At 43.7% G+C, this 10,338-nt stretch overlaps 1 protein-coding gene across 1 annotated transcript; it reads right to left on the bottom strand.

Moving 5' to 3' along the window:
* Window positions 1-800: 800 nt before the first annotated feature.
* On the bottom strand, window positions 801-3,827 carry pgam2 (phosphoglycerate mutase 2 (muscle)). The gene is made up of 3 exons (XM_041233798.1): window positions 3,187-3,827; window positions 2,327-2,507; window positions 801-1,003 (listed from the first exon to the last, which is right to left on the bottom strand). The coding sequence occupies exons 1-3, from the start codon at window positions 3,601-3,603 to the stop codon at window positions 834-836; spliced, it is 768 nt and encodes a 255-aa protein (XP_041089732.1). The 5' UTR covers window positions 3,604-3,827; the 3' UTR covers window positions 801-833.
* Window positions 3,828-10,338: the final 6,511 nt, after the last annotated feature.

Below are 10,338 nucleotides of genomic sequence, written 5' to 3'. Positions count from 1 at the left end.
CAGGTACAGAAAGTGAAGTCAATCCCAACAGATCATTATCCACCCCGAGCTGGCCTCACATCACAAAGACAAGCAGCACTGCGGGTTCAGCCTCTTATATTTCATCACAGTGTGGGTGACAGTATGACTCCAGATTCACTGGGACAGTTTGTGGCAGTTCAGGTATTCTAATGCATTCAGGTGCATTGTACCGGTCTCTCTTTCTTCTTCTTTAAGAGATGAACACCACAAGTACCAGATTGCATTATCTTAAAAAGGAGGTGTTATAAAGGATGTGTTTGTGTACAGTGTTCCTGTGTCCCTGTGTGTATGTCAGTGTGTCTGTTTGTATATGTTTGTCACATTGTGTGTGTGTGTCTGTGTTTGTGTCTGTTCGCATGGTATGGCTGTGTGCCTGTGTGTTTCTGTGTAGGTTGCTGTGTGTCTGTGTTTGTGTCTGTTTGTATGGTATGGCTGTGTGCAAAACATGTTTCTGTCTGTTTGCACGGACACACAAAGACTGTGTGCTGTGGTACCATCTGTGTTTGTGTCTGTTTGACATGGTATGGCACAGACAAAACGTGCCATACCGACACACGTGTTGTTTGTTTGTACTATTACCATGGCTGTATGGCTGTGTGCCTGTGTGTGTCTGTGTTTGTGTCTGTTTGCATGGTATGGCTGTGTGCCTGTGTGTGTCTGTGTTTGTGTCTGTTTGTATGGTATGGCTGTGTGCCTGTGTGTTTCTGTGTAGGTTGCTGTGTGTCTGTGTTTGTGTCTGTTTGCATGGTATGGCTGTGTGCCTGTGTGTTTCTGTGTAGGTTGCTGTGTGTTTCTGTGTTTGAGCCTCCATTCTACTTCTTGACCTTGCCCTGTGCTGCCACGGCCTCCATCGCCTTGCGCACTGTCTCCTCGTCTCCCAGGAACTGCATGGGTTTGATGGGCTTCAGATTGGCGTCCAGCTCGTACACGATGGGGATGCCAGTGGGCAGGTTGAGCTCCATGATTGCAGCGTCAGACATGCCTGTGAGAGAGGGGGAGACAGAGCCACAAACCGGGCAGAGCATTAGAACACCACCAGAGGGTCCACCCCAGCTCTCACCAGCAACAAGAACACTGGAGCACTGCACTGGAGCACTGGAGCCCTGCACTGGGTCTCACGGTTCATTGGGCAAGTGTTGCTGAAATACTAGCCACTTGATTTGTAAATCACAGCAAAGGTAAAAAAAACAAGCTTGATGAAAAGCAGAGGAAATGAATATGAGAAAAGGAAGGTCAGCTATGAGGCCAGCATTCAACACAACAGCATTTCAAGACAGAGCTAATCTGAACGATCAAACAGATACGGGGACAAAGGTTAAGTCGTTTCAAGATCACTGAAGAAAGCGTAACTGGAGAAGAGTGTTTACTTCACTTAGATTCACTATCTTTTAGGATTGTCCAGACGGGCAGAGTGGTCTCCTCTGCTATACCTCATAATTTTGCTTGCTTGTTTTGAAGTTGCTGATGATAAAAACAGATCAATCTTTTCTTCAATTTGGATTTGGAGTGTATTACTCAGACTGCTACTAGCAGTTCTTTGTAAATGTGGTCCCTTCCTCCCTGTGCCTGCACAGACTCTTCTGCTTTGCGCCCTCACTCTCAGAATGCACTGCCCTTTCAGCGAAGGTCACAGCCGCAACCCAATCTCCGGTGTGCTCTTTATTGAAGAGCGGGGTATTTATAGAGCCAGCCGTCAGCTGGGAATGTGAGGGGCTGTAAAGAACAAACCACTCTGTACTGTAACTAGCACTGCTGTACAGTATAATACACGACACGTACAGCTGACTCAAATGGTGCAGGAGTGTTTTATTGTGAGCGCTTTGGATGGGCAAGTGGTTAGAGAAACAGGCTTGTAACCCCAAATCTCGGCTCACTCACTGACTCTGAGCAAGTCACTGAAACTCCTTGCGCTGCGTCTTTGGGGTGAGACGCTGTTGTAAGTGACTCTGCAGCTGATGCATAGTTCACACACCCTAGCCTCTGTAAATTCATAATAATAAAAAAAGCACACCTATACCATACGAGAGGCGGCCTACTGTGCATACTGACTGGATATGGGGAAACTAAAAAAGAAAGATCTCGTTGACCCTTTATCCACGACCGTGCGCAACATAAAAAGATGCACAGGACTGTTCTGAAATGGTGCGGAGACTGGCTTCCTGATTTACAGTATGCGCTGCAGTACACTATTGGAAGCTATCAGGTTTCTGTACAGCATACGGTATTATAAGTGGGTTGTAGCTATGTGAATTAGGGCCCACTGTTTCAATCTATCTTTCCTGGTGATGTTGTTATGGTTGCATACCCTCCAGGTGCTTGACGATGCCTCGCAGGCTGTTGCCGTGGGCAGCGATGAGCACTCTCTTGCCCGCTTTGATCTGCGGGGCGATTTCCTCGTTCCAGAAGGGTAGCGCCCGGGCGATCGTGTCCTTCAGGCTTTCACAGGTGGGCAGCTCACCCGGCTTGAGCCCTGCATAGCGCCTCTCCTGGGGGGGGGGAGGACAAACGTTACATCCAATCACACACACACGCACACACACGTACCATGTTCATATGCAATCTACAGAGACTCAAGCTACCCGTTCAAGGATTCTCACATTTGGAGCACCTAATTATTATATCCCTGATTTTCTCCCCAATTTAGAATGTCCGCTCACAGAAGCAATTCCCCACATCACTCTTTACACCCAGGAACTTGAGAGCAGACGTCAGCAAGCTACCAGTCTCTGGAGGAGAAGGTCTAGCCCTACAGGTGTCTGCCCGGGATCACCAGGCTCCTTGCCAGCAGGGTGGGCTGTAGCATGATGAGAAGTCACAGTCCCTGCAGGGTGCATCACAGCCATAGCGACGCTCCCTCTGGAATTCTGATGCATCACCTCGGATGTTTCCGTCCGCAAAGAGAACCAGCAGCGTGCAACACACTCTGCAGAAATGGCTTGGAAATAAAACCCTCACAGACACACACCTTCGCACTGGCATTATACCAACATGGGAGACGTTTACTTCCAACTCAGCCTCAGCCTTAGCTCCGCCACCCACACACTCTCACCCCCCTCAATCCCTTACCAGAGCACCCTCGGCCTTAGCTCCCCCACCCACACACTCTCACCTCCCCCTCGCCCCTTCTCTCCTCTCTTCCTTCCTCATACCCTTCTGCTCACTCACCATGCTGATGCTCTGGTAATAGGCGTGCTCCTTGTCCATGGGGGGAGGCGGGATGTCGAAGGAGCGCCTCCAGATCTTGACCTGCTCCTCCCCATGCTTGGCCGCAGTCTCTGCCTTGTTGAGGCCGGTCAGACCCCCGTAGTGGCGCTCGTTCAGCCTCCAGGTGCGAATCACCGGCAGCCACATCTGGTCGGTGCCCTCCAGGATGGCCCAGAGTGTGCGTATCGCCCTCTTCAGGACGGAGGTGTAACACACGTCGAACTGGTAGCCTGCGTCCTTCAAGGCCTTAGCACCGCGCTTGGCTTCCTCCGTGCCCTTCTCGCTGAGGTCCGCGTCGAACCAGCCGCAGAAGCGGTTCTCCTGGTTCCAGCTGCTCTCCCCGTGACGCACGATCACTAGGCGGTGGGCGGCTGCCATTGCTGTCTTGGAGTTCAAGCTTTAGAAGTTTCTGGAAGGGTGCGAGGTCGCAGCGCTAGCGTTTTATCTGACAAGCAAGGAAGCCTGGTTGTAATAAAACTGCTCAGCTCCTTTGATTTGCTTGCTGTAATGGAAAGGAAGTCTGCATCAATCCTCCACAGTGCCTGCAACCCTCTGCTGCCCTTGTGTCTCCCGAGCTGCCAATGAGCTCACAGACAGCCTGCCTTCCCTTATATACCAGCAAAGTTACAGCCGTCTGGGAATCCAGCCAATGAACTGCCAGCCGTAGTCTTTAAAAACTCTCTCAACCAATCATGGGCCGCCCTAGGCAGGGAAGGTCAGGGGTCTCCTGCAGGGTGAAAATAGCAACTTGACTTTTAAACGCCAGGGAAATCGAGACCTGGGTGCACATTACAGAAACATCCTAGCTGCCAATCCTATCTTAGAGACAGGGCGTCCCAAGTATGAGTTTAGGGGAATTCGTGTTACAGAACAAGGACTCCTAACTCGTTTTCCTCTCAAGATAGGAAGTAGTGTATTACAGAACGTTGCTAACTTGTTCTTTTCCTATGTTTTTTTTTCCCTAATATTTAGGACACACACATATAGTGTCATGATCAGACAGATACTTCAAAATACAATATTAGTTTACAAACACATGCTAACTAGTTTTAGGCTACAGTAACGGTTGTTAATCAAAAAGCAAACAATATCTGGTTAAAATGCATTCATTTATTTATGTAGCTATGTATTTATTTCTTTTATTTTTTGTTATACACTGTAGGCCTACCTTCAGTAAATGGGATAGATGCATCACTTATCCTTCCTGAGCTTTGTAATTATTTTAAACAGATGGAGATTTCATAAAAGACCTAGGAGTTTTTGTTGACTCAGAAATGTCTTCATCTAGACAAAAGGCCAACAAGGTGCTCGGATACATTGTGAAAAGTGTTGAATTTAAATCAAGGGAAGTAATGTTAAAACTGTACAAAGCACTAGTAAGACCTCATCTTGAATACTGTGTGCAGTTCTGGTCACCTCGCTATAAAAAAGATATTGCTTGTCTAGAAAGAGTGCAAAGAAGAGCGACCAGAATTATTCCGGGTTTAAAAGGCATGTCATATGCAGACAGGCTAAAAGAATTGAATCTGTTCAGTCTTGAACAAAGAAGACTACGTGGCGACCTAATTCAAGCATTCAAAATTCTAAAAGGTATTGACAGTGTCGACCCAAGGGACTTTTTCAGCCTGAAAAAAGAAACAAGGACCAGGGGTCACAAATGGAGTTTAGACAAAGGGGCATTCAGAACAGAAAATAGGAGGCACTTTTTTTACACAGAGAATTGTGAGGGTCTGGAATCAACTCCCCAGTAATGTTGTTGAAGCTGACACCCTGGGATCCTTCAAGAAGCTGCTTGATGAGATTCTGGGATCAATAAGCTACTAACAACCAAACGAGCAAGATGGGCCGAATGGCCTCCTCTCGTTTGTAAACTTTCTTATGTTCACTTTAGGGTTAAAATTGTATAATGAACATAAGTTCTTAAACTTTTTATAAGCTACTCTATTTAAAAAGCTCAGATTAGGCAAATTATGAGTTCAGTTAAGGGTTCGATTATGTAATTGAGAGCTTGGTTGGAACAAAAACCAGCAGGGCAGTGGACTGGGATTGAGAGCCACTGACCTAACGCACCCAGTAACACCGTTGCGTCTTTTTCATTGAAACACCCCCTCCTAGCTTGACAATCCAGCCTGTGAGTGCCATCTAGTGGATTTAACGAGAATTGCAGCTCAATTAAAGGTGCTATTGGACAGGAGGCGCAAGAACAAAACGGCAGCCCGCAGCTGACTCTGTTCAATAAACTGAATGATGTAATTTGCACGCAAGAGATTATTGCACTAAACCCCTCCGTGTCCACAGCACTCAGCAAACAACAGCAGATGCACGCCTTTAACTACCCAGCCCTGGGGTTTAAAAAGTGCTGGGGCCCCACCTCTCTCTCCCTCTCTTCAGTGGTGTTAGATTATGTTTAATTGTCTTGACGTTTAATTATTTCTACTTGAACCATATTGGGAACGTTTGCAACCAACCAAAGCAGTCGTCATGAGAAACCATCCGTTAGACTGCTGTTCGTTTCTTATCACACGATTACAGATTGTAATGTTGTTGAAGCTGACACCCTGGGATCCTTCAAGAAGCTGCTTGATGAGATTTTGGGATCAATAAGCTACTAACAACCAAACGAGCAAGATGGGCCGAATGGCCTCCTCTCGTTTGTAAACTTTCTTATGTTCTTATTAATGTGAAGGAGACTCCTGGATTTAAATATTGAATACAATAACCGTGCACTACACACACCCCACTGTACAAGCTCAGGACATATTTGACATGCACACAATAATAGATGGGCTTCAGCGAGTTACAGGAAAATAATTACCATCTACTGTGGCGTCATAAATCCCCTTGCGATGCTGATATTAAAGAAGACGCGGTTCAGCGGGTCACTCGGGTGTTTTCTTAGGCGTTGTGTCTCGTTATCCGTTAGCGCTTCAGCTTTGTTTGTTTGCTTGCCTTTGCCTTGTTTTAATTTCCCGGTCCTCTCCAGTTTCTCTGAGATACCAACGCACCGGCTTCACATCTGTTTTTAAACGTGTTCTCATTGTGTTGATCCTTAATGAACATTTCTGTGCTGTGGGTGTGTCGAGTGATTGAAAACGAGACATTGTTGTGTTTGAATTGAAAGTGTCGAGGAGTCCAGCTGGTCACAGTTCAAGTATTACTTTTTGACGTAAAATAAAATCGAGAAATATTCAAATTTCAGCATCACAAGAGCCTATCAATTCGCGTCACATTCACAGTGTTTTTGAAGTCATAATGCCAGTGTAACTGCTATTTCCCTATAAAACCCTATTCTTGATTCTATGATTACAGGCTACTACTGACGACAGCACTATCCTGTAATCCCGATTGTGACGACAGCACTATCCTGTAATCCCGATTGTGACGACAGCACTATCCTGTAATCCTTATTGTGACGACAGCACTATCCTGTAATCCCGATTGTGACGACAGCACTATCCTGTAATCCCGATTGTGACGACAGCACTATCCTGTAATCCCGATTGTGACGACAGCACTATCCTGTAATCCCGATTGTGACGACAGCACTATCCTGTAATCCTTATTCTGACGACAGATAGGGATGACATTTCTAATTACATTTCTAATTTTTTTAACTTTTTTTAAAATAGCTGACAGTTTTAAAGTGCTTTGAAAGTTCAAGAAGGCAATTTTCAAACGGAAAGCTTATTTGTTAAAATAATTATTCATGCCTTGCTGAACACAAGCAGCGATGGAGCTCTGAAATTGTGGTCAGTACTTCCTCCAAACTGCAAAACCATGCCGGTAACAAAAACAGCGGAGAAGACAGCGAGGAAGAAAGTCTGTGTTGCAGACCCATCCAAAGGCCATTCACACGAAACGCAGCCTCCTGCATTTTTAACATAAAAGTCAGAGTGAAATGTTATGAATCCGATGACAGCCAAAAGAAAAATCCAAGATACTAACCGACAGCGCCTAATTATTATTAAAAAATGAATCGTTTGTGATTTTTTTTTGTAAATAAAAGATTTGTTTAATTTGTGTGTGTGTTTCTTTTTGTGCTGGTATTATACAAAATAAAATAGACGCTACTGTACTGACAAATTCAGATAGTAAAAAGCGCCTGGATTTGCGTGATGTCACAGATCTCCTTGGTATTTTTACCATGCGATTATGTACAGTCGCTGGTTATTCTCTGTATAATACATGTGTGAAGGCTGTATCTGCATCCTGAGCCATTAGAAGAAAAAACACAATGCCACAGTAGTGACGTCAAAAAGTGACAAGTCCCCTAGTGGAAAATATACTTGAACTGTGACCAGCTGGACTCCTCGACACTTTCAATTCAAACACAACAATGTCTCGTTTTCAATCACTCGACACACCCACAGCACAGAAATGTTCATTAAGGATCAACACAATGAGAACACGTTTAAAAAAAGATGTGAAGCCGGTGCGTTGGTATCTCAGAGAAACTGGAGAGGACCGGGAAATTAAAACAAGGCAAAGGCAAGCAAGCAAACAAAGCTGAAGCGCTAACGGATAACGAGACACAACGCCTAAGAAAACACCCGAGTGACCCGCTGAACCGCGTCTTCTTTAATATCAGCATCGCAAGGGCATCCGTGGATTATAAGAAACAACAGACTGGCTTCTTCAGAGAGTTACAGGAAAACAACCCCATCTCGGGTTTCTGAGAGAGTTTAGAAACTCTGCCTTCACTCTCGTAGTTTAGGACGTCACAGAAACCCTAGATGGAATTATTTTCTTGTAACTCACAGAAGCCCATCTATTGTATTTATTAATATCCCGCCGACTCGAGAAACTCGATTATATATATATATAATAAACCGATATATTATTATATTATATATATATATATATATATATATATATATATATATAGCGTGATTTAATTGGACTCAAAAAGTTTCTAGATTGGGACAGACAGACAGATAAAAAAAGTATTATAATCTTAAGATTGTGATTCAAAATTGGTATTTTTGTTAAAGTTCTGATGCCACCACCTTTGAATGTAAACATCAACCTCTCTTTTCAACTTTCACCCGAGGAAGCCTCGGAGGCTTTGAGAGCTTGCGATTTAACAACGTTTTAGCTAGTGCAATAAAATGTAGCACCTCTCCTTCGCTTTGTCTGAAGATGTTTCTAAAATACAGGAACAAATATTAACCGCTTTACCTTCAATGAACGTGGAATCTCAGGCGGCGCTGTACCACCGGTCGCCAGCAGAGGTCGCGACGGTGTTCAAATCATAACATGAGAGAGAGAGAGAGAGAGAGAGAGAGAGAGAGAGAGAGAGAGAGAGAGAGAGAGTTGTTTTTATAACGTATAATATAGTACGTGACGATGCTACCTCATAGCACAAGTGTTACATAAATTGATAACCTTAAAAAAAAAAATTAAAAAAAAAACAATTGGAAACTTTTGACAAAAGGAAATTAAAAGTTCTAAAAGAACACAACAGGGGACCGTTGCGAAACTTTTTCTAAAAAAGATACCTTTCCGCGATATGTTCATTAACTAACTAACTATCTAATATCTTATGTATAAAAACAGAAAACCAAAACAAACAAATTGTTTGTTTTGGGGGTTTTTTTGGGGGGTGGGGGGGGGGGAGCTTAGCAGCGATTGTATGCGGCACGAACGCGAGAGCCAGCTGTATCTTGTTTCGCTATGTTTTTGTAAATATGTATATCCATTGTTTTATAATCCGCAGATGTTATTGATTATATGTTAAGGGTGAGAAATCAGGCAGAATTGTGTGTTTTTAAATATGTGAGTTAAGTGTAACGTACCCAATTTATTACTCATAGCAGAAAGAGAGCTAATTAGCTGACATTCACACAAAGCGGCAGGAAATATCACGTTGCTTTTTCATCTCCACGAAAAGCCAGATTTTCCACAACATGCCTGCATATTACGAGTCGCCTACGTGTTTGCCATGATGTCACCGTGTCATGTGACCCTGCCCACCAGCCAATGGAAAGAGGGAGAGCGACAAACAGAGAGTGCGTGTTTCTGTACCTGCAGCTGAAGCCAGTGAACCTCACGGGACTAGCAGGCGAGCATCAACGTCTAGCACTTTGAAACGTGTTAATACCATTGAATCACAAACGTGTTAATACCATTGAATCACAATATACACTCAGGAATACAGAAAGGCACACTGATAGATATACAGCTAGGAATACAGAAAGACACACTAATAGATATACACTCAGGGATACAGAAAGACACACTGATAGATGTACACTCAGGATCACAGAAAGACACACTGATAGATATACACTCAGGATCACAGAAAGACACACTGATAGATATACACTCAGGAATACAGAAAGGCACACTGATAGATATACAGCTAGGAATACAGAAAGACACACTAATAGATATACACTCAGAGATACAGAAAGACACACTGATAGCTATACAGCTAGGATCACATGACACACTGATAGATATACACTCAGGGATACAGAAAGACACACTGATAGATATACACTCAGGGATACAGAAAGACACACTGATAGATATACACTCAGGGATACAGAAAGACACACCGATAGATATACACTCAGGGATACAGAAAGACACACCGATAGATATACACTCAGGGATACAGAAAGACACACCGATAGATATACACTCAGGGATACAGAAAGACACACTGATAGATATACACTCAGGGATACAGAAAGACACACTGATAGATATACACTCAGGGATACAGAAAGACACACCGATAGATATACACTCAGGGATACAGAAAGACACACTGATAGATATACACTCAGGGATACAGAAAGACACACCGATAGATATACACTCAGGGATACAGAAAGACACACTGATAGATATACACTCAGGGATACAGAAAGACACACTGATAGATATACACTCAGGGATACAGAAAGACACACTGATAGATATACAGTGAGGATCACAAAAAGATAGATGGGTTCATAGCCAGACAGCAATGTATGGACTGACAGACAAGTAGACTGACTGAGAGACAAATGGTTACATAGATAGATAGATAGAAAGATAGATAGATAGATAGATAGATAGATAGATAACATTCATACATAACATTTAGATAGATTTTAAATGTTA

This window comes from Polyodon spathula, chromosome 31 (assembly GCF_017654505.1).
Source record: "Polyodon spathula isolate WHYD16114869_AA chromosome 31, ASM1765450v1, whole genome shotgun sequence".
Classification (NCBI taxonomy): Eukaryota; Metazoa; Chordata; class Actinopteri; order Acipenseriformes; family Polyodontidae; genus Polyodon; species Polyodon spathula.
The sequence above is the reverse complement of the archived record's forward strand: the minus strand, read 5'-3'. Positions and strand labels throughout refer to the sequence as shown.

What these genes read in the sequence shown, in the direction of transcription:
- pgam2 (XM_041233798.1), bottom strand. Translation starts at nt 3,603, where the DNA reads ATGGCAGCCGCCCACCGCCTAGTGATCGTGCGTCACGGGGAGAGCAGC. An exon ending in ATTACCAGAGCATCAGCATG is followed by an intron (nt 2,508 to 3,186) that starts GTGAGTGAGCAG and finishes CCCCCCCCCCAG; the next exon opens with GAGAGGCGCTATGCAGGGCT. An exon ending in CATCGTCAAGCACCTGGAGG is followed by an intron (nt 1,004 to 2,326) that starts GTATGCAACCAT and finishes CCTCTCTCACAG; the next exon opens with GCATGTCTGACGCTGCAATC.